The 24,290-nt window shown below is 47.8% G+C and overlaps 2 protein-coding genes across 2 annotated transcripts in view; one reads left to right on the top strand and one right to left on the bottom strand.

Annotated features, from left to right (window-relative positions):
- Positions 1-6,991: 6,991 nt before the first annotated feature.
- Positions 6,992-19,694, top strand: LOC133772566 (large ribosomal subunit protein bL33m). The gene is made up of 4 exons (XM_062209185.1): positions 6,992-7,045; positions 8,752-8,770; positions 13,476-13,582; positions 19,395-19,694. Exons 1-4 carry the CDS (start codon positions 7,024-7,026, stop codon positions 19,442-19,444), a joined length of 198 nt encoding a protein of 65 aa, XP_062065169.1. The 5' UTR covers positions 6,992-7,023; the 3' UTR covers positions 19,445-19,694.
- A 906-nt stretch (positions 19,695-20,600) lies between these two features.
- The window catches only part of RBKS (ribokinase), a 108,685-nt gene continuing 104,995 nt past the window's right edge, over positions 20,601-24,290 (bottom strand). The window contains exon 8 of the mRNA XM_062209181.1: positions 20,601-21,701. Within this exon, the coding sequence (XP_062065165.1) occupies positions 21,528-21,701 (174 nt within the window). The 3' untranslated portion in view covers positions 20,601-21,527. The remainder of the gene's footprint in view (positions 21,702-24,290) is intronic.

Consider the following 24,290-nt stretch of genomic DNA (forward strand, 5'->3'; position numbering starts at 1 on the left):
CCAGACCTGGCCGGTGCCCCCGGCTTCCAGCCTTGCTGACGCAGCATGTCTTTGCTGTGTCACGAAGCTCTCAAAGCAGGGGCCCTGGTTTTGAAGATGCCCCAGCTCACCAGCCTAGTGGTGTCTGGTGTAAGGGTCCTGGCTCCTGGCAGGGAGCTCCAGCCTTCTCTTGTAGCGTCTCCCACCTGCCACTGCCCAGGTCCCCAGGCCCTTGGGGGTGGCTCAGAGAGGCAGAGTCACTGACCCTGGGGACAAGAACAGTGGCTGCACTCCTCAGGCACAAATCAGGCAGGACGTGGGTGTGACAGTGGCTGGGGCCTCTCAGCTCAGCCCCAAGGAAGAGGCCCAGCCTGCAGACACTCGGGTTTGAATCCCAGTGCTAAGTGTGGGATACAGTGTCCACGACCACAAGGTGACTGCTGGGTAAGAAACCCTGGCCCACAGTGGATGTTCTCTTCCTCCTACTTCTCTGGGCGGAGCTCCAGCCTAGAGAGCTGGATCTTCTCCTCTGTCAGTATTCTCAGCTTCCAAAGAATCCACTCCTCTTCTAAGGGTACAACTTTCCCATGGGGACTGCAAGGGTACTCTGCACCCTAATAAGGCACAGAGGGCTCATTATGTAAAACCAGGTGGACGCCCCCAACCATGAATTACATCTGTATTAATAAACCTTTTAATTAACACTTGCCAGCAATGTGTTAGGTCTAAATGACAGGTGGATGCAGCGTGAACTGGAGACTTAAAAAGCCAGTGCTTCCTTCCCACTGCACTCAAGAATTTCAAGAAACAGTTCATGGGGGTCGGTGCTGTGGTGTAGCGGGTAAAGCCACTGCTTATAGTGCCATCATACCGCATGGGCGCTGGTTAGAGTCCTGGATGCTCTACTTCCAATCCAGCTCGCTGCTGTGGCTTGGGAAAGCAGTAGAAGATGGCTCAAGTCCTTGGGCCCCTGCACCCACGTGGGAGACCCAGAAGAAGCTTGCTCCTGGCTTTGGATCGGTGCAGCTCCAGCAGGTGTGGCCATTTGGGGAGTGAACCAGCTGATGAAAGACCTCCCTCCCTCTCTCTCTCTATGCCTCTGCCTTTTTGTAAATCCGCCTTTCAAATAAATAACTAAATCTTTTATTTTTTTTAAAAAAGAGAGAGTTCATACACTCTTCCTAAAAACAAACTTATACATCCTCCTGAACCTTGAAACTATTGGCAATACAAAATACTATTGTTTGGCATTTGACTGTCCATATTTATTAATAGCTTAACCTGTGATTGGTGCTGCTTCTCTCAGATTCATTCCTTCACCCATCTGTCTGAGAGATGCCGCAGGTCTTGTTGCTGGCACTAGGGTTACAGCAGTGTCTGAATAAGACAAAGGTCCTGATCTAGAGACATTAAGTTCTGGTGACCAAAGACAGGCAATAGGGAAGTCAAGTGGATAAGAAACTTAAATGGCAACAAGTGCTCTAGGCAGAGTAGTGGAATGGGCAGTTGAGGGTGGAGTTTGAGGGCTTATTTCACATAGTGTTGCAGGATCTGAGTGACAGGGTTTACTGATGGGGGCGAGACAAAGGTGGCAAACTGGCTGTGGCGTTTTTGCCTTGAACACCTGGCAAAAATGAGGTTGGCACATACTGAGCTGAGAGAAGCTTGGGCGGGGAAGGTGCACAGCAGGTTTGGGAAATTGCTTTTGGATGTGTGATGTCCGTAGACAGTGAAACACACCAATCTGGAATTCAGAGGAGAAGTCGTGACTGGAGATATAAACGTGGAGATATCTCCTGGGGACTTTTTAAAACGAGGAGGCTGGCTGGGATCCCTGAGGACCACTGAGTGCTGACCGAGAAGGAAAGAGGCCCCAAGACTCAGCCCTGGGCATGCGTCCACTGAGAGGGGAGAGGCGGGAGTCAGTGGAGGAAGAACTGTGGCTGGGGAAGGTGGAGGCCTGGGCAGCTGATGCCCACACACCAGGTCAGGAACGCATTCTGGGAGGAAAGTGGGCTCTGTGTAAAGTGACGTTCACAAATTTATTTATTTCAAAGTCAGAGTTACACAGAGACCCCAGATATCTTCCACCCGCTGGTTGACTCCCCACATGGCTGCAATGACTGGGGCTGGGCCAGGCCTAAGCCAGGAGCCAGGAGCTTCTTCCAGGTCTCCCATGTGGGTGCAGGGGCCCAAGGACTTGGGCCATCTTCTACTGCTATCCCAGGCCATTAACAGAAAGCTGGATCAGAAGTGGAGCAGCTGGGACTGGAACCAGTGCCCATATGGGATGCTGGTGTCACAGGCAGTAGCTTAATGCACTATGCCACAACATGGGTCCCTTGGTCGTGAATTATTTCTGAAGTGCCGTTCGCCGTCTCGGAGGCAGCCCAGTCCTGAGCGGCCTGCTGCTCCAGACGGTCCCTGCAGCAGCTGAGACAGGGACAACAGAGCTCTCTCCTGGATGAGGCCTCTGCACAGTCGGGCGGTGTGTGCAGGGAGCTGCCAGTGGTAGGAAATACATCAAAAGTTCATGGAAAAATGAAATTAAAAGGTATCTGATGCAAAAAAATGGAGATCGTATATATGTTTATGGAAAATATGCATCATGAGAAACCTCTGTGAATTTCATATCTAGCTATTTTTACGGCTACATATAAAAACTCATGATGGGGCCCCAGGGCACTGTGGGTAGGGTTTACAGTCTTTAACTGGAGTGCAGAGGGGTAGGGTTAGGAGGGAACACGGCTGTCTGCAGTCCAGAGGGGTAGGGTTAGGAGGGGACACGGCCGCCTGCAGTCCAGAGCTGTGATCATCCATGGCGTCCAGGATTCTGAAGATGTCTTTTTAAGAAGTGCAGTTCTGGGGTAGGCACTGTGGAGCAGTGGGTCAAGCTGCCCCTGTGACATCAGCGTCCCACAGGCGATTGCCTGTTTGATTCCCAGCTGCTCTGCTTCAGATCCAGCTCCCTGCTAATGCGCCTGGGAGGAGGCAGCCAAAGATGGCCCATGTACTTGGGCCCCTGCCACCCATGTGGGAGACCAGTATGGAGCTCCAGGCTCCTGACTTAGGCCTGGCCATTGCAGCCGTGTGGGGAGTGAACCAGTGAATGGGAGATACCTTTCTATCTCTTTCTCTTTGTCCCTCTGCCTTTCAAATAAGTAAAATACATATATTTTTTAAAAATTAATTTATTTGGGCCGGCGCCGTGGCTCAATAGGCTAATCCTCTGCCTTGCGGCGCCGGCACACCAGGTTCTAGTCCCGGTCGGGGCACCGGATTCTGTCCCGGTTGCCCCTCTTCCAGGCCAGCTCTCTGCTGTGGCCAGGGAGTGCAGTGGAGGATGGCCCAAGTCCTTGGGCCCTGTACCCCATGGGAGACCAGGATAGGCACCTGGCTCCTGCCATCGGATCAGCGCGATGCGCAGGTCGCAGCACGCCAGCTGCGGTGGCCATTGGAGGGTGAACCAACGGTAAAGGAAGACCTTTCTCTCTGTCTCTCTCTCACTGTCCACTCTGCCTGTCAAAAAAAAAAAAAAAAAAAATTTTCGGGGCCAGCGTGTGGCCTAACAGGTAACGCCACTGCCTGCAACACTGGCATCCTGTGTGAGTGCTGGCTTGAGTCTCTGCTGTTCGCGCTGTGAAATAGGATAATTCATATCCCAAAGAAGCATCCTAGAGAAAACTGGAAAGAGAAAACAAGTGTACCTTTACAGTGGCGAGATCTAGAGACCATCCAACTAAGCACTGGCAACAGACAACCCAACATCCTGGGGCTCTTGATATGTAGCAACACGGAGTTTAGAGCGTCACTCATGAAATCCTCTTGTCAAAAATGTCTTATGTGGTACCTACTCCAGCCTTTAAATCTACCTTCCAATTTACAAGAAATGCAGGGGTTAGGAGAACAAATGAAATGAGTCTATAGGAAAACAATGAGACAAATCCAGAATATGAGACACTCCACAAGTAATGAGGTCAGCCTCTGGAAAAATCCAGTGTCATGAAGAAAAGTAAATGAGGGCTTTTGTTTTAGACTGGAAAAGATTAAAGATTTATGACAACTAAAGGTACCGTATGAGCCTGATTAGGTACTGTTTTCAAGAAACCAGCTACTAAGATACTTTGAATGTGACCAGTATTGATTTTTACAGGAATGGAAATAATGTTACAGCTATAATGATCCTATTCTTAAGAGATACTTGCTAATGTATTAGGGGTGAAGAGTCATGGTGTCTGCAATTTACTTGCACATAGCTCAGCAAAACCCAGCACTCTATTGCACACTCACATCAATATACATAGAATATATTTGCTGAATTGGATATATGATCATGGTTTATTCATTGTACTGCCTTTTCAACTTTTTTATATTTTAAAATTTTTTATTTATTTGACAGGTAGAGTTACAGACAGTGAGAGAGTGAGACAGAGAGGAAGGTCTTCCTTCTGTTGGTTCACTCTCCAAATGGCTGCCATGGCCAGCGCTGTACTGATCCGAAGCCAGGAGCCAGGTGCCTCCTCCTGGTCTTCCATGAGGGTGCAGGGGCCCAAGCACTTGGGCCATCCTCCACTGCCTTCCTGGGCCACAGCAGAGAGCAGGACTAGAACCGGCACCCATATGGGATGCTGGTGCCGCAGGCGGAGGATTAATGAAGTGAGTCACGGTGCCGGCCCTCAACATTTTGATTTTTTTTTTTCATAAAAAATTAGTGTATGGGGAGAATACTGTACAGATTTGGGCCTCAGTTTGTATCTGTATCTTCATTGTTTTTGAGATTTATTTATTTATTTACAGAGATATCGTCCATTTGTTGACTTACTCCCCAAATTAGGGAGCTGGAGTAGAGGCAGAGCAGCTGGGATTCGAAGTGTTGCTCCGATATGGGATGCCAACATTGCAAGTAGCAGCTTAGCTCGCCGCACCACACTGCTTGCGCTGGTATCTGTGGCTTTAAAAAGATCACAGGTGACTCTTGTGTGCAGGCAGGGCTGAGAGTCATTGACCTAGTGGGTGAAGCTTGAAAGTGGTTTTCCAACAGAGAAATGAATTCCAGAATTCATATTCTTTGGCTTCCAGTCCTGTGCTCTTTTCCTGTAAATCCTGTAAAGGGATTTCTCAGATAAGTAACCTTATCCTCTCGAACACCTAAAGCTCTTTTTTGTCAGTAACTGACCTGTACATGATAAGGAAGGATTTGGGTACCTGGAAGGTGCTCAGTTTTTGGGGAGGTGAATATCAAGAAGTACTAGAGGGAGAAAAATGCTATACTGGTACCAAGGGCGAGGACAGTCCAAATTTAAAAATTGAATTGTGGGGTGGGTATTTGGCCTGGCAATTAAGATGTTGGAGGGCTTGGCTTCCTGATTCCAGTTTCCCTAAGAATCAGTGGTAATAAAGTACTTGAGCCCCTGTCACCCACCTGGGGGACCTGGCTCGCCCAGTTCCTGGCTCAGGGGCTACTGCAGTCATTTGAGAGAGTGAACAATGATTGGGAAGTAGACTTTCTCTCTCTCAAATTAATAAACATTTAGAAACATATTGGAGAGCTGAATTCTTTTAAATTTTATTACTTTCAGTGAGATAATCCATGAGATTGAATCTTATTTCACATACCCATAAGATGTAATTCATAGATAAAAATGACAGCCTAGAAAAAAATTACAGTTGGTTAATTAGGCTTTTGATGAGGCCTCTGGTATTGGAAGAGCTCAATTTTCTTGCAGAGAGATGAAGAATTAATGATGGGGGCTGGCAATGTGGTGTAGTGGGTTAAGCATCCGCCTGCAGTGCTGGCATTCCACATGGGTACTGGTTTGTATCCTGGTTGCTCCTCTTCCAATCCAGCTCTTTGTTATGGCTTGGGAAAGCAGTGGAAGATGGCTCAAATGCTTGGGGCCCTGCACCTGCATGGGAGACCTGGAAGAAGCTCCTGGCTCTTGCCTTCAGGTCAGACCAGCTCCGGCTGCTGTGGCCTTTTGGGGGAGGGAACCAGTGGGTGGAAGACCTTTTTCTCTCTCTGTAACTCTACCTCTCTAATAAGTAAATAAAATCTTAAAAAAAAAAAAGAATTAATGATGGCAAAATGATAGATCCCAATGTCCAGCAACAAAGGCATGGGTCTTATTTTGACTTTGCTGCTTACTAGTTTTGGAGTATTAGACAAGTGATGTGAGTGCTGCCAGTCTGTTATTCCAACCCTGTTGTCAGGCACTGCTAGGCGTTTGGATACAGCAGGTAGGAGATGCCTACTTTCATGCCTTCCTAGAGTTCTAACAGATAATTAAGGAATGGGGGCTACCCAAGGGGAGGGACTAACTCGGGAGGGACTGAGGGTAGGCCTTAACTAGGGGGATGGCGCTTGTTAACAGAGGTTTTCCAAAAGCAGGCACCATTTTAAGGAGCTATGGGGTCCAGTCATCCTGAACAGTTGAGTCAACACGGTTCCTGTGCTCTAATGCAGGTGCTTGCCATTATTTAGTGAAGCAAATATGGGACGCACCTAACTTTGGCCCAGGAGAATAAGCGAGGGCCTGTGGCATGACCCCCGGACACTAACAGGGTCTTCTTCCAGGGGCTGGGGCGTGTGAAGACACTGCTAGGGACGCCTGCATCCCATGACTAAATCCCAGCTCCGCTTCCCACTCCAGCTCCCTCTTAATGAACACCCTGAAAGGAGGCAGGAGATGCCTGAAGCACTTGGGTCGCTGGTACCCGTGTGGGAGACGGGTCCTGAGTTGGAGGCTCCAGCTCCGGTTGTGGGCGTTTGCGAAGTGAATAAGCGGGTAGAAGACTTCTCTGTCTCTCTGCCTTTCAAGATAAAACTTTTAAGTCCTTTTCCAGAAGGGAAAGGGAGTCCAACCACCCTAACAACAAAATCAAAACAGAGTGGGAAAAACAGACAACAGGCCCAGATAACTTGCGGGCTGGGGGCGTGGCTTAGACACGTCCCGGAATACACTTCCGGGGCCGCCCCGTGCCCCGGAAGCAGTTGTCAGTAGCGGGCCTTCGGGCCGGTACGGAGTCTGCCCGGGAGCTGCCGCCATGTTCCTCTCAGCGGTCTCCTGTAAGTGGGCTGGAGGCGGCGGCGAGGGCGGGGGGCCGTGACATTCCCGCTCCAGCATGATTGTGCAAACCGGCCGGGAAGCCGCCGCTGCGGAGTTCCCCGGCCTTCGGGACACGAGCCCGGCGTGCTCCGCGCGCGCTGGCTGCCGGGGCGGGCGGGCTGCGGCCGTGTGCGGTGCCGCCGGGATTCGCGCGCGGTCCGCTGGGCGCGGCGGCGTCTGTTTACGAGGAGTGGGCGTTTTCCACCCGTCTCCGTAGGGATTTGTCCGCAGACTCACTGGGCGTCCCAACAGGGAGGGACCCCAGATTTCCTAGTCCGCTCCTTCCGAACTCTTAACGATAAGGAAACGTTCTCCCAGAGGGCAGCGGGCTGCCCAGCGCCGCGCAGCAGGCCGGGGAAGCCGCCCTCTGGCTCGGTTGTCTGCTCCTCCAGGCGCCCAGCTGACTTCCCAAGTAGGCTTGGTGCCCTCCTCCACCCGATGGGCTGGGTGCAGCCTGCAAAGGTGGCTTACCAAACCAGAGACCTGTTCCACGGCAGGTTACTTACTTGAACCTCAGAAGAGGGAACAGTGGAGCAGATACTAACTGTAGAAGTCAAGGTGCTGGCCCGGCTGAAAAGGAGATTGTGTGAAGTACGACAGAAGGGCCTGATCGGATCTTTGCATCTTCCGTCTATAAAATGATGGCCGCGTCCCAATATCCAGGGAATTCGAGGAGGCTTCACACATTTCATGAAAAATGTGTATTACGGAAAAAACTGCATAGATTCCAAAAATTTTTGCACGAAAAGAATTTTTTAAAAAGATTGTATTAACTTATTTGAGAAGTAGAGTCACAGACAGTGAGAGGGAGAGAGAGGTCTTCCATCCGCTGGTTCACTCCCCAGATGTCCGCAACGACTGGAACTGTGGCGATTCGAAGCCAGGAGCCAGGAGCTTCTTCCAGGTCTCCTATGTGGGTGCAGGGCCCCAAACACTTGGGCCATCTTCTGCTACTTTCCTGGTCCATAGCAGAGAGCTGGATTGGAAGCGGAGTGGCCGGGACTAGAACCGGCGCCCATACAGGATGCTGGCGGTGCAAGTGGAGGATTAACCTACTGTACCACAGCGCCGGCCCTGAAAATTTTTTTTAATATTTATTTTATTTATTTGAAAGAGTTACAGAGAGTGGGAAGGCGAGTATGTTGGGAAGAATCACCATATTCCTAAAGTTGTACTTATAAAATTTGTACTCAGTAAGTAAAAGATTTCTTTGGGATTAAAAAAGAGTTATAGAGAGTGTGAGAGGCCTTCTGTTCGCTGGTTTACTCCCCAAATGGCCACAACTGCCGGAGACAGTGGGAAGCCAAGAGCTTCTTCTGGGTCTCCCACATGGGTGCAGGGTCCCAAAGACTTGAGCCATCTTCCACTGCTTTCCCAGGCACATTAGCAGGGGACTAGATTGGGTATAGCAAACGTGACTTGAACTGGCGCCCCTGTGGGATGCTGGCATTGCAGGTGGTGGCTTTGACCCACTGTGCCACAGTGCTGGCCTCGCACAAAAAAAGTTTAAATTCCATTTTCCATGAGCCTTTGAAGTCCCTTCCCGTTACTTATTCCATAAGTTGAATATTTTTGGTTAGTACTGACATTTATATGAACTTTGCTTAAGAATGATAATCAATTTAATTTTTATTTTCCTTTCCAACCTTTTCTCTCTACAAAACAGTTGCCAAGAGCAAGTCAAAGTAAGTAAAGATTTTTCTTTTTTAAAAACTTGTTTATGTTAAACTTTTAGTTCAGCTGCTACCAGTGCATCCTTATATTAAGCTAAGCATTTGGCCTTGGTATCCTAAGAGTTGGTTTGAGGGTTATGTAGTTGATTATTTTGTATGTAGGAATGCTTCTCAGTAGGTTTAGATGCTCCTCAGTTTAGCATGGGTCTTGATAAACCCATCATAAACTGAAAATGCAGGGGCCGGTGCTGTGGCATAGCAGGTAAAGCCTCTGCCTGCAGTGTCAGCATCCCATATGGGCGCCGGTTCTAGTCCTGGCTGCTCCACTTCCTATCCAATGCTCTGCTATGGCCTGGGAAAGCAGTAGAAGATGGCCCAAGTGCTTGGGCTCCTGCACCCACGTGGGAGACCTGGGGGAAGCTCCTGGTGGCTGGTTCTGCATTGGTGCAGCTCCAGCTGTTGGTGGCCTTTTGGGGAGTGAAGCACAGGTAGAAGACCTCTCTCTCTCTCCTCTCTCTCTCTCTCTCTCACTGCCTCTCCTTCTCTCTGTGTAACTCTGTCAAATAAATCTTTAAAAAAAAAAAAGAGAGAGAGAGAATGCATTCTCTGTGCCTGCTGAACATCACAGCTTCACACAGAGTGCACTATAGGGCATCGGTTGTTTCCCCTCTGTGATCGCATAGCTGACCAGGTGTTGTGCTCTGGCTGTTCCCACGCAGCATCTTGAGAGAGGGTTGCATGTCGCTAGCCCAGGAAAAGGTCAGAACTTGAAATCTGGCTTCTGCTGAATCCACATCACTTTCACACCATCATGAAGTCCAAAAGTCCCCAGTCAGTTGGAGTGACCAAGTCCTGAGTCAGTGGCTGTCCAACACAGAGTGACCAAGTCATTTTGTACAGTGGAATAAACTTTGGGATTCAGAACCATCAGAGTGAGTGAGTTAGAAGACCTCATTACTTGGGTTAGAAGACTTCTTGGTATCTTTTCCAGTCCCAGATTTATTAGCTCACTGTTTTGTTCCTAAATAAACTGTTTTGTTGTTCAGTGTTTGGACTACCACGATTGTTTTCTGTTTCTAGAAATTGAGGGTCAGGAGTCATTTGTTTGGAGCACACTATAGGAATCCAGCGAACAAACTGACTTGATGAAATCATGTAGTCTGTTTTAATGAATTTTGTAATCCTTTGCATTAATGGTATAACCATCTCAAAAGTAGCAAAGTAAATTAAGGATTCCATGTGTATAGAAAGACTAGAGACACTAAACTGGTATTTCAGAATATATATTGTAGGCAACAACTGAAGATTTTATGTACATTAAAAATAGTATAATTCTAAAGCACTGTTTGCTTAGAACATAGGATATCAAAAATCCTTTTTTTCTATTAAATTTAAAGAAAACATATTAATGTTTTCCTGCTAATAAAAGATACAGGGATTCAGATAGCTTTTCCTTCCATCCAGTTGTTTACATCAAAATTCTTTTTTTTAAGATTTCTTTTTTTTTTAAAGATTTATTTATTTATTTGAAAGAGTTACACAGAGAGAGGAGAGGCAGAGAGAGAGAAGTCTTCTGTCCGATGGCTCACTCCCCAAATGGCCGCAATGGCCGGAGCTGTGCCGATCCAAAGCCAGGAACCAGGAGCTTCTCCGGGTCTCCCATGTGGGTGCAGGGGCCCAAGGACTTGGGCCATCTTCCACTGCTTTCCCAGGCCATAGCAGAGAGCTGGATTGGAAGAGGAGCAGCCAGGACTAGAACCGGCACCCTTATGGGATGCTGGCGTTTCAGGCCAGGTTGTTAACCCACTGCACCACAGCGCTGGCCCCAGATTTCTTTTTCTTTTCAAAGATTTGTTTATTTTATTTGAAAGGCAGAATTAAAGAGAGATGAGGAGAGACAGAGAGAGCTATCCACTGGTTCACTCCCCAAAAGACTGCAACAGCTAGAGCTGGGTCAGTCTGAAGCCAGGAGCCAGGAGTTTCTTCTGGGTCTCCCATGTGGGTGCAGGGGCCCAAGCATTTGAACCATTCTCCACTGCCTTCCAAGGCACATTAGCAGGGAGCTGGATTGGAAGTGGAGCAGCCAGGACCTGAACCAGCGCCCATATGGGATGTGGGTGCTGCATGCAGTGGCTTTACCTACTATGCCACAGTGCTGGCTCTGTTTGTTTTTATTAGAGACAGAGAAGGTGAAAGAGATCTTTCATCGGTTGCTTCACTCCTCAAATGGCCTTACTGGCCAGGATTGGGCCAGGCTAAAGCCAGAAGCCAGGAGCTTCACCCAGGCCTCCCACATGGGTGGCTGGGGCTCAAGTCCTTGGCCTATCTTCCTCTGCTTTCCCAGGCGCAGTAGCAGGGAGTTGGATCAGAAGTGGAGCAGCTGAGACTTGAACCAGCGATGATATGGGATGTTGGCATTGTGGGTGGCAGCTTAACCCACTGTGCCACAATGCCAACCCTTATTGTCAGACTTCTTCACCTCCTGGGCAGGCAGTGTGGTGCAGCAGTTTAAGTCTCTACTTGGGGTGCCTGCATCCCATAGCAGACTGCCTGGGTTTGAGGTCTGCCTCCACTTCTGATTCAGCAGCCTGTTAATGCATCTGAGAGGCCCAGATACTTCGGTTCCTGCCACCAACATGGGAATCCCAGTTGGAGTTCATGGTTACTGGCTTCAGCCTGGCCTAGTGCCAGCTGTTGTAGGCAGTTGGGGAGTGAACCAGCAGATGGAAAGTCTGTGTGTGTCCCCATCTCTGTCATTCTACCTTGGAAATAAATCCTAAAAAGAACAGGGCTGGCCACTGTTGTACAGGGGTTAAGCTGTCACTTGTGACACTGGTATGCCGTATCAGAATGCTGATTCCAGTCCCAACTGTACCACTTCTGATCCAGCATCCTACTAATGCTCCTGGAAAGGCAACAGATGATGTTGCAAGAATTTGGTCCCTGCCATCATATGGGAGATCAGAATGGAGTTTCTGGCTTTGGCCTGGCCCAGACCTGACTGTTTACGCCATTTGGGGAGTGAAGTAGCAGATGAAAGATCTTTCTTGGACTCTCTGCTGCTCTGCCTTTCAAATAAATAAATCTTAAGAAGAAAATCATACATGATTCCTTACTCCAGGTTCTGTAGGAATTCCCTGGGTTTGGTTTCTGCAGATATTCCCTGCCTCCCATGTGGTTTTTACTCTTGTGATTTTTTTTTTAAGGTGTATTTCTTTATTTGAAAGGCAAAGTTACAGAGAGGGAGAAAGAGAGCAAGAGAGCGAGTTTGCTAACACTAGCTTCCATCCTCTGGTTTACCCCTCAAATGACCACAACGACCGGAGCTGGGCTGGTCCAAAGCCAGGAGCTTCTTCTAGGTATCCCATTGTGGGTGCAGGGAGCCCAAGCACTTGGGCCATCTTCTGCTGCTTTCCCAGGTGTATTATCAGGGAGCTGGATCGGAAGTGGAGCAGCCAGAACTTGAACCAGTGCCCATACAGGATGCCAGCACTGCAGGCCATGGCTTTGCCTGCTACTCCACAGCGCCAGCCCCACTTGTGATATTTTTCATGTCTGCCTTGCATTTTAGGCCTTGTGTGCCAGCTCACCTTCCATACTACCCTGTCAGCCCCTAAGGACACAAACACAACCTTGCAAAGCTTTATCTTTCCCATAGTGCTTTCCAGAGAGTAAGCAACTAATAGATACTTGTTTTTATTTTTTTGACAGGCAGAGTGGATAGTGAGAGAGAGAGAGAGGTCTTCCTTTTTGCCGTTGGTTCACCCTCCAATGGCCGCTGTGGCTGGCGCATCGTGCTGATCCGGAGCCAGGAGCTTCTCCTGGTCTCCCATGCGGGTGCAGGGCCCAAGCACTTGGGCCATCCTCCACTGCCTTCCCGGGCCATAGCAGAGAGCTGGCCTGGAAGAGGGGCAACCGGGACTAGAACCCGGCGTGCCGGCACCGGAAGGCGGAGGATTAGCCTGTTAAGCCACGGCGCCGGCCATAGATACTTGTTGAATCTTTGTTGTTTGAATGACTGATTATCACTTGTCCTATCAGCAAACATATGCCTTTTATGAACCACTGTGCTGAACATCAAAAGTGATGTGCTGATGTGTCATATAGTCACTGATGTTTCAAATTTGTTATGTAATTAGATGAGAAATAAACTAGCTTGCTCTAGATGGCGCGGGTACAGGGCACGATACCTGAAAAAGTACACTCGATGCAGGTATGAAAAAGTCCAGTGAGGCCAGCGTGGACTTCATGCTTCGGATGACTCACATGAAGGGACCCAAGGCTCGCACATCAACAGTCTGGAACTTTGAATCCCTTCCTTTTGTCCTTTCCTGACCACTCTTGTGCTTGGAAGAGACGGCTTTTCTGAGACAGCCTTTACCGGCTTTACAGTTGCCATCTAACCAGCCATGGCTCCCAGGCTTTCTGTGTTTCCTCCTCCCTGTACCTCAAGAAGGGTGGGCGTCTGAGGCCAGTGCCGCAGTATGGCTCGGTTGTTCTTACTGTTTTGGTTGGGTTGTTACCAAGTCACTCCGTAGAGGGACAAACCTTGGGATTGTGATCCATGGAAAACGTAGGCTGTCTCAGAACTGAACCTTCTCAGGGCCACGTGATGTGCCCCACGTAATACTATTTTCAGGGTTAAAAAATGTGCCATGCTGTCATGACTGAGTTTAGTCTCTTCCTTAGCTTCTAACAGCTTACTCTTTAATCTCAGAACCATTCTGGTGAGAATGATCAGCCAGGCGGGCACGGGCTTCTCCTTCAACACCAAGAGGAGCCGGCTGCGGGAGAAGCTGACTCTAATGCATTACGATCCAGTGGGTAAGCTTCAGGGAGGCTCGTCTGTCATAGATGAAGTGCTTTCCAGGCCCGTCGCCTCCTTTCCAGGCTGCACATCTCTGGTAGTTTTGTGGCACCTTTGATAGGGTAGCATTCACTCAGCAAATATGTGTAGAGTGTTTATTTTGGTACTCGTTACTGTCCCGGGGTCTGGGATACAGCAGGACAGAGACAGATGCCGTCCCGACTCTTGGCACTTACAGATGGGATAGAGCGGGGAACATCTTTCTAGGAGGCGATAGTTAAGTGAAGACCTGAAGGTAAGAAACTAGTGATGTAGAGATGAGGAGGTACTGTTCTGGAAACAAGTGTCTCGAAAGGGGCGGTTTGGTCTCCTGTGTTCGTCTGCTACAGCATTGGCAAGTTACTGGGTCCATTGTGGGTTAAAGGAGTGTGGTGTCTCTAAATTAGTGCAGAAGGCTGGGAAGTTTGATTTTCCATTTTGTGCCATTACAAATGCTGTAATGGTCATTTTAGATGGCCTCAGCAGAGAGAAGCATATGACAGAGACAAGGCCAGATTGTTTGCTCCTGATTGTTGTTGGTGGGGTGGAAGCCTGGCTCATTTCTCTGGTTCATGTGCAAATGTATGCAAAATAAGCTAGCAAACTAATTATTGTTTTCAAGCTTGCTTCATTTCATTTTTGTGCTCTTTATACTTGCTTCTTAATACGGTCAGGGCTGCATTGGTGCCGGGAGGCATTTAGAAAAGGCTCCCAGAAGCACAGTTGTCAGTTCAGAAGGCTTGAGTTCCATTTTTAATAGAAATAAAATGCCCAGAAGTTCTTATGATATCATATATCTGGTCATTCCATTATAACGGGAATTTTAGGTTTGTACCTGGTGATTGGAAGTCTGAGTTTGAGGCCGATTCCTTATATAGTAGAAAAATTGTTGGAAGGATAAAGCTTGATTTGGGGTTATTGTGGTATTTTTCTTCCTCTGACTTGGGTGTTAGCTAATGAAAAAAATGCAAAGTGATGAACTTTATAATAATCTTTTTCTACCATTTAAACTCCTCTAGAATTTGTTTTTTGAAACTTGTGCAACACTAATGCTTATTTAATAACCTTTGTTGATAATTTAAGTACAGAAATGTGTTGAAAATGTTATCTTTAGTGTGGTTTTGGTAGGAGTGTAATAGATTGATTTTAAGTTTTTTTTTTTAAAGATTTTATTTATTTGAGAGGTAGAGTTACAGAGAGAGGGAGAGACAGAGAGAAACATCTTCCATCCGCTGGTTCATTCCCCAAATGGCTGCAACAGCTAGAGCTGGGCCGATCCAAAGCCAAGAGCCAGGAGCTTCTTCTGGGTCTCCCACATCGGTGCAGGAACCCAAGGATTTGGGCCATTCTCCACTGCTTTCCCAGGCCACAGCAGAGAGCTGGATCGGAAGAGGAGCAGCTGGGACTAGTACCGGTGTGCATATGGGATGCTGGTGCCACAGGCGGAGGCTTTACCCGCCATGCCACAGCGCCAGCCCTGATTTTGTTTTGAAATTCAGAAAGGACACAACCATAAACAGCTCTGAGCTTAAGTTCATGTGGGAGAAAAGATTCATATAGAGGGCAGGTGTTTGGTGCAGTGGTTAAGCCTCTGCTTGAGATGTCTATCTCTTACTGGAGTACCTGGGTTCAGCTTCCAGCTCCACTAACTGTTCTAGGTTCTTGCTAATGCACATGCTGGGAGGCAGCAAGTGATGACTTGAGTGTTTGGGTCCCTGATACCCACAAAGGAGACCTAGTTTGAGTTCTGGGCCCCTTGGTTCAGCCTGGTGCAGCCCTAGCCTGGGCACTTTGGAAGTGAACCAATGGATGGAAGTTCTTTCTTTCCCTTTCAAATAAGTAAGAGAGATTAATTAAAAATATTCATATCTACATTTCAAGTAGTTGGGTCACTGCCACTTGCCACTTTACCCCTCTACCCTGTAAGTGAATGAATGAGTAAATGGGTAAATAAATTAAGCAGCAGACCGAAGCATTCTGATAAAGAATGGCCTGAGCCTTGACAGCACACGCTTGTCTTGACCGACGTGAAGAAGAGGAAGTTCTTAGATGGCGGCCTGCCCGGCTTTCTGCCCGTCTGTTGAATGCCCTGCAGACTTCTGTGACGAAGGTGTTTGCCTTGGGGCTCGCACCACTGCCCGGAGTAGCTTGGCAGTGCTCCCGGCATATTTCCCTGCGATGCGTTAAGTTAGTTTGAGGATGTCTTCTTAGTCCTTCATGAAGGAAACAGGTAAGGAAGCATGGACAAATTCCCAGTTATTTGAGCATTTGCTAGTCCGCCGTGAAGAGCCAGCTGCTCTGCCCTTTGAGCCTCCTTTCTCCCGTACGTAACTAGATGCTCATTTCCAGAGGAAGGATTAAAGGCTGAGGCATATGCTTAATGAACTCGGTTCAAGACATGAAGGTTTATCATAAAGAGAATGAACACGTGTCAGTTTTAATTCCTTGCATGACTAAACAAGACAATATAGACTTTAATTAAAACAGAATAGATTTAGGTTTGATGTAGGGAAAGAACTTGACAGATGCATTCTTCTATGAATTAAGCAGCAAATATTTTGACAGAAAATTTATGTTTATGATTGTAGATAGCACTGTGTCATTTCGACTCAGCTGACATGTCCTGAGTGCTCGCTGTGGTCTGCAACAACCCTGTAAGGGAGGTGGTGTTCTCAGTACTTTGAGAAATGTACCCAGGGACGCACAGTTGACAAATAGTAGAGCCGAGATTTGAACCCGGCCTTTCTGGCTCTTAGTCCCTGTTCTGTCTGATATGTGGAGCCAACTTAATCTTCCTAAAACTTCTATTCTTCTTAAAATTAGGACCATCCCCTCTGGTCAGCCTAGTGTTCGAGGCCACAGGTGCCCACTGCCATTCCTGCTTCCTGCTACAGTTCGCCTCTATCACAAGCCTTTTCCTATTCCAGTTCTTCCAAATGCTGCCCCTCCCCGGGGCCAGCTTCACCCTCTCTGTGAGGCCTTCACCACCATTTCCTGTCCCCTCTGACCCTCAAGTTCCCAAGGGGTTTACTGGACATTCATCAGGCCCCTTAATGCTGTGCTGATGTGTTAGGTCAGCCACTCAGACTTTGGTGGACTCCACATTGCTTAACACAGTTCTGTGGACTTAAACATTCTTTGAATACGGTGAATGTATCAAAGAATTTTCCTCAATAAAGTCTTTCTCTGCTACTAATCTTATTTTATTTTTATTTATTTATTTATTTATTTTTTGACAGGCAGAGGGGACAGTGAGAGAGAGAGACAGAGAAAGGTCTTCCTTTGCCATTGGTTCACCCTCCAATGGCCGCCGCCATGGCCGGTGAGCTGTGGCCGGCACACCGCCCTGATCCGATGGCAGGAGCCAGGTGCTTCTCCTGGTCTCCCATGGGGTGCAGGGCCCAAGCACTTGGGCCATCCTCCACTGCACTCCCGGGCCATAGCAGGGAGCTGGCCTGGAAGAGGAGCAACCGGGACAGAATCCGGCGCTCCGACCGGAACTAGAACCTGGGGTGCCGGCGCCGCTAGGCAGAGGATTAGCCTGTTGAGCCACGGCGCCAGCCCACTGCTACTAATCTTAATCAGTTACTCTTTATCATGGTCATTGCAACAATTCCCTTTTTCACTCTTTTTTGTTTTTACCTTCATGTAGAAGAACACTGGGAAAATATTTGTTGTAGTAATATGGACGGGCACCTATTTTGGTTCTTCACTACCATCTTGTGATTCTGTCTTCCTTGGGGTCTTGGAAGGATCAATCCTGCTTCCATTTTAGATGATTCAATGTGTGTTAGAAATACCCCTTACACCGGCGCCGCGGCTCACTAGGCTAATCCTCCGCCTTGCGGCACCGGCACACCGGGTTCTAGTCCTGGTTGGGGTGCCGGATTCTGTCCCGGTTGCCCCTCTTCCAGGCCAGCTCTCTGCTGTGGCCCGGGGGTGCAGTGGAGGATGGCCCAAGTGCTTGGGTCCTGCATCCCATGGGAGACCAGGATAAGCACCTGGCTCCTGCCGTCGTCGGATCAGCGCGGTGTGCAGGCCGCAGTGCGCCAGCCGCGGCGGCCATTGGAGGGTGAACCAACGGCAAAGGAAGACCTTTCTCTCTCTCTCTCTCTCTCTCTCACTATCCACTCTGCCTGTAAAAAAACAAAAAACAAACAAAAAAAACCCCTTATGTCCCATTTTATTTTTATTTTTGTTAATATTATAGATAACATTCTGGTGACTGGTTAATGGTTCCTAAATCCAGCTGCCCATCACAGTTGTCTGAGAAGTTGTACTGCAGACTTCTAGGGTGAGTGTTAGGTACAGTGGCTAAGGTGTAGGGACGCCCTTGTCCCATTTCGGAGTGCCCGGGTCTGCTTCTGAGCCAGCTTCCTTCTAAAGCATACCCGGGGAGACCAGAGGTGATGGCTCAAATACCTGGATTTCTGCAGCCCACGTGGGAAACTGGGAGTGAATTCCAGGATCCTGGCTTTGGCTTGGCCCAGCTATGGCTGTTTAGGTATTTAGGGAGCGAACCAGCGAATGCAAGAGCTCTTTATGTCTGTCTCTGTCTCTGCCTTTCAAATTGAAAAGAAAAAAGAAAACACAAAAATTTGTTATACAAAAACCAGATTTCCAGTTTTACTCTAGCTCTGCTAGCAAACCAGAAATAGGGTACGGGTGGAGCTGAGAAGGAGGAATGGGTTTTTTTTCTAGGATTTATTTATTTGAAAGGCAGAGTTACAGGGAGGCAGAGAGAGAGAGAGAGAGAGAGAGAGAGGTCTTCCATCCACTGGTTCACTCCCCAGATGGCTGCAACGGCCGGAGCTGAGCCAGTCCGAAGCCAGGAGCTTTTTCCGGGTCTCCCACATGGGCACAGGGGCCCAAGGACTTGGGCCATATTATACTGATTTCCTAGGCCATAGCAGAGAGCTGGATCAGAAGTGGAGCAGCCGGGGCTCAAACTGGCACCCATATGGGATGTTGGCTTTACCCACGGTGCCACAGCACAGCCCCAGGAATGTTTTAAGTAAGTTTCCTAGCTAATTCTTTGTCTTGGACAGTTTGGGAATCTCATATATGGAGTCCATCAGGTTAGGGTATGTGAATGTGTGTGAGTGCCCATACAAGCTAGGGGGCTAAGGGGGGAGGAGGTGACGATGTGCTGGAGTTACTGGGGTAATGGAGCGTTGCAGGCCTTACAGGAACCGTGAGAGCCGTTTTCTAGCCGCTGGCGTTTCATCCAGGCAGGTAGCCTCTGTTCTGGTCCTGTTTCTGAGAACTGTATTTGATATTATTTACAGTAATGAGACTGGCTCTAATAGCCTATTACCAAACTAAAAAGTTCACATTTGGGTGTATTCAGCCATCTCTGGGGACGAGGTTGTGTGCGTGTTTACTTTTCCAGCCTGGCCTCCTTGTCCGTGGTCTGCTGTGTGTCTGGAATCCAGCTCTCGGGCTCTGCTTCCCCGCTGCTTACACGGGTGACGGCCTTCTGTGTTTGCTGCTTTTGCCCTAGTTCTGTGTTTAACATGCACACTTCACATTGGTTGAAATAGGACCTTGTGGGTTACCAAGGATGCTGCTGATTGGCTGGCGACCCTACCCTGTTTTCTTAACCATTTTCCCCAGTTTTCTCTGGCTCCTGGGATTGAGGAGCTGAGTTTGCAAATCAGCCACGTCCTCATGTCAGAGGAATAGCAAAATAGGAGAAGGGAAGGGCCCATGGTCTGGTGCATGTTCTTAATAAACACTGTGATGACGCCTTTCCAGTTTTCTGCTACAATCCTTTTCTCTCCCCCACAGTGAACAAAAGAGTCCTCTTCGTGGAACAGAAAAAAATACGCTCACTCTAAATAATGGACTGAAAATGTACTTGATTTCTAAATGAGAAGACTAAGGGCGGGATACTGATTCAGAAATCTGCAGTGTGTAATAAAGAAGAGGAAATGGCACGGAATCGCTGCCTCCTGTGATTTGAAGGCCATTGTGAAAGGAAACAATGCAGTGAAAGAAAGTTCTTCATATTAGGACACATATTATTGCCTCATATTTATTTATCTTTCTGGATATTTTTATAGCCCTTAATAAAAAATGTTAAAATAGCCTGTGCTATTGTCTTTCAATGATGTTTTCCCCCACAATTTGGAATTAAAAAAACCCAACCGCATTACCAAAAAATAACCATTGTTTCATGTAATAAAAGATATTTTTCCATAATGAAAACTGTGTAAGAGTTTCCAGTGTGCTCTTCCTTGTACTTCTTAGAAAAGGCGGAGTCACACGCAGGAGTGAGGTTGGACAGAGTCCCGGGTAATAACTGAAGATGGCGAGGGTGGGCACGAATGGTACCCGGGAGGCCTCACGACACAGAAGGAACCAGGAGAACATTTCGTTCTGACCTGTGCTTGCCTAATGAGAAAAGATGCCAGTAGTCCTTACTCTCAGAGCCAGGTCGCCAAAGCAGAACCTGGGGTTTTCTAGGACAGCTTGGACTCCTTTATCCTCGGGATTCGTGTTTCAGGTGAAGGGGAACTGCTGTGTATAAAAGCCCTGTGAGGTGAGGGGCCGGCGCTGTGGCACAGCAGGTTAAGCCACGGCTTGCGACGCTGGCATTCTTTATGGGTGCCCGTTTGTGTCCCGGCTGCTCCACTTCCAATTCAGTTCCCCTGATATGCCTGTCCCCAGTGTGGGAGACCTGGATGGAGTTCCAGGCTCCTGAATTTGGCCTGGCCTGGCTCAGCTGTTGTGGCCATTTTGGGGGTGAACCAGTAGATGGAAGATCTTTCTGTCTCCCTCTCTCTCTCTAACTCTGCCTTTCAAGTAAATATTAAAAAGCCCCTGCGAGGGCTTCTGAGGCGTGGTAGGATCACACAGCTCTCCAGAAAATGTTCAGATTAGGACCGCTGCTCTCCCCAGCTCGCGTTCTTTCTCAGGCTAGTGTTTCTCATGCTTTTTCATAATTGTCCAATTTTCTTTATTTTTCAAATTGCCGGTGGAAATGAAGAGAGGTTTTTGTTTTTTTTTTTTAACCTCTACTGGTTCACACTTAAAGCATTTGTAAGGGAGAGTGACCATCCTGCCATAAGCACTAAGAAACCAGTGCTGTCCCCAAATAACAGGTGTTCCATCCTCATGGCCCAATCCGTATCTCCAGAGGAAATGCAAGAGCAGCTCTCTAGAAATAGAATTCGATGTAGACAGTTGGCGAGTCCTAGGAGCTTGTGGCATAGTCAGGCAGCTCTTTTATGGCATCTTGTCAGCGCTGTGATTCAAAGCAATAATCAGATCTTCTCTATTTTTAGGCTCAAAGTATACACAATGGTCTTGGGTTACAAGAAAAATCTTCCAACTGATCCTAGCTAAGCCAGTAGAAAGGATATGGGATATGCTGGGTCATTTTTTTTTTTTTTTTTAAAACCTACCATCTGGCTTAAATGACTTGGTCTATTCAGCCTACAGACTGAGTGTGGCCCAAAGGTGGTGTTTACATTTGTAAACTCAGTTGCTGGCCCATAAACTGAAAGGTTTCAATAAATACCCAAAGTTCTGGCTTCACTTCCAAAACCAGAAGCTTTGACAATGCTAAGCTAAAGTTGAGTATCAGCTGCCCCCTTTGCTCAGCATTTTCTGCTGTGGCTCCAGGCATTGTTGGCCACAACCCTTGCTGTCTGGTGAACACACAGCATTAGAGATCTGTTGGCAGGAGAGTTTGCTGGTCCCTGAAGAGTGGTCATTGTGCAGATCCTAATTGTGGAATTTTAAATTCTGGTTGGCTCTTGCAAATGCATGAGTAGTAAAGGAAATGTGAGACATAAATGAAGGTGGCTTTTAGTAAATGAACATTTGCAAGTAAAGATAGGAGAAGAGGCCATTTTCTAGTAAGTCTTAGCTATGAGTGGCCGTCCCCAAGTTGTTTTATTTGGGGGTTAATAGCAATCAGAACAGGGTAAGTGGAAGGTCTTTTTTGTATGGATAAGATGACTGTGTTCCTGTAGCCTGGACGCTGACTGCTGCGACGAAATTGGATCTCTTGAGCATTTCTTCCCAGGACAGGTTTGGGTAGTAAGCCAGGTAGAAGGCCAGCGCTCCCACGAAACTGTCACCAGCACCCTGCAATTAAAAGCACAGTTGTGGAGATAGGTAGTCAGTCAATCTCTTGTCCAAGCTACCCATTGAAAAATATTTACATAAAAAACAATTTTGAATAATTCTAGACTTTTAGAAAAGGTACAAGGATAGTATGAATTTCCAGATATCCCACATCCAGTACTGTTCACATCTTACCATGTGGGGTACATCTATCACAATAAGTAAAATCCCTGGTAGCAACTGAAGCCCACACTTTATTTGGATTTTACTAGTTTTTCTTAGTGTCATTTTCTATCCCAGAATCCTATCTAGAATTCCCAGTTACATTCAGTTGTCAGTGTCTCCTTAGACTCTTGTAGGCTGACAGTTTCTTTTTATTTATTTGAAGAGGTACAGAGAGAGGTACAGATAATGAGAGAGGTCTTCCATCTGTTGGTTCACTCCCCAGATAGCTGCAATGACTGGAGCTGGGCTAATCCGAAGCTAGGAGGCAAGAGCTTCTTCTGGGTCTCCCATGTGGGGCAGGGGCCCAAGCACCATCTGCTGCTGCTTTCCCAGGCACATGAGCTGGGAGCTGGATCAGAAGTGGAGCAGCTGCTGCCGGCTGGGGCCATAGCACTGGCCCTTACGACAGTTTCCTAGACTTTTTTTTTTTTTTTTTTTTTTAATGACTGCTAGTTCTGAGGAGGACTGGTATTTTGTACAATGTGCCTCAATTGGGATATGTCTGTTTTTGTCATGGTTAGACTGTGCTTGTAGCTTTTGGGAGGCAGCCATGGAGGTGAAGCGTCACGTATCATCACATCAGGGGTACATGGTACCAACATCTTTCCACTGTCATCCTTCATCACTTGGCTAAGGTGGTTTTTGCCCGCTTTCTTCACTGTAAAGGTACGTTGTTCTCTTTTTATGTTACACATGTTAGAAGCAAGGCACAAAGCGTATTTTTCAGGGGTAGGGAGTTAAGCTTGGAAGCTGTGTTCTATCTCCTTGGGGTGAAGTATCTCCATAAATTATATGGAGATCTTCCGTATGGGATATTTGTCTCTTCTCCCCTGGTTATTTATTCAATCAGTTTATTTATATCAGTATGAACTCCTGGGTATTTATTTTATTCTTTTAGGCTATACCTGAAACTCCATTATTTTTTGCTCAAACTGTTCCAGCTTTGGCCACTGGAGGCTTTTCCACTAGACTCTATGTCCCTTTGACATACCCCCATCATTTTGTTTTGAGTGCTTCCTTTTTGGAATTAAAAGATGCTCCAGCTCACTTTTTTTTTTTTTTTTTTTTTTTTTTAAGGATTCATTTGTTTATTTGAAAGAGTTACAGAGAGAGCGAGATACAAAGAGATCTTCCATCTGCTGGCTCACTCCCCAAATGGCTGCAATGACTGGGGGTAGGCTGGGCAGAAGCCAAGAGCCATTGTCTCCCATGTGGGTGCCGGGCCCAAGCACTTGGGCCATCCTCTGCTGCTTTCCCAGGTACATCATGAACCAGTACCCATATGGGATGCCAGCACCGCAGGCGGTGGCTTTACCTGCTTCACCACAATGCTAGCCCCTCCAGGCTTATCCTGTTTATCCCTGCCCTGACCCTATAATTAGCTTTTTCTCCATTAAAAATGCATGCAGAGAGTGATGAGAGCCACGCAGATGTTATTTCCAAACCAAATATAGAATCATGGAGTTCCCATTTTTGCTGAGGCACCAAAGGTTCAAGCTGGTGAAGGCCACACAGGAACCACAGAAACAGAAAACACCCTAAGGAAGCCTGTTGGCCTCTGCCTTCAGATGGGGCAAGACCTCATCATGTGTTAACAAATACGTTTAGAAGCCAATGTGTGATTACTAGGAGACCATTCTGATAAGCAGCTTCCCAGACTGTATTCTAGTTTTCCCAGTTTGCAGGTTCCTTAGGTCCCAGAGCTTTCCTAGCAAATCTTGGGGGAATTCTTCAGCGTTTATAGAGAGCCTTGGCACGCAAGACTGCTGTGGCTGCACTTGAAATATTGATGGTGATGGGCACTGGAAAAGTGAAATCCACTGTGGGTGAAACGCCGAGTAGTGTGGCAAAGTTCCTAAGTGCTGCTGGGTTTAAGGGAAGGGTTTGAAGAAAGGGATCCCTGAAGAAGGGAGCGCTCATAGTATGAGCCAGACTTGCAGAGAAGGCAGGTCTCCGAGGCCAGACCCAGGAGGAGGGGCCACGGCGAGCTAAGAGACAGCGAGTGGCTGTAAGGAGATGGGCGTTCCCCTTGTCTGCACAGATGGACAGGCAGTATCAGACTCACCGAGGAGTCTTAGTACCGCAAGTGTGAACTGAACACTTTCCTTCCACAACGGTGTTCTGAGTGCCTGGGTGCTCTGCTGTGGCTGCTGGTCTTTCTGGAGGATGGGATGAAGAGAGAGAGAGACCAGGCTGCTGCCCCACCCGAGGTTATAGCTTAGCCGTACCAGATGGCAAAGGCCTGAAACCAGAGGAGCCATGAGTGAGTGGAACCCGTACCATGAACTCATGGAAAGCGGGGGCTGCTGTTGTGGCACAGTGAGTGAAGCCACCACCGGTGATGCTGGCACGTGGGTGCTGGTTTGAGCCCCGGCTCCTCCACTT

Source organism: Lepus europaeus, chromosome 13 (assembly GCF_033115175.1).
Source record: "Lepus europaeus isolate LE1 chromosome 13, mLepTim1.pri, whole genome shotgun sequence".
Classification (NCBI taxonomy): Eukaryota; Metazoa; Chordata; class Mammalia; order Lagomorpha; family Leporidae; genus Lepus; species Lepus europaeus.

Bases quoted from the DNA above. Each gene is read 5' to 3' on its own strand.
- LOC133772566 (XM_062209185.1), top strand. From the start codon at position 7,024: ATGTTCCTCTCAGCGGTCTCCT. The intron at 13,583-19,394 runs GTAAGCTTCAGG...TCTCCCCCACAG, and splicing joins AATGCATTACGATCCAGTGG to TGAACAAAAGAGTCCTCTTC.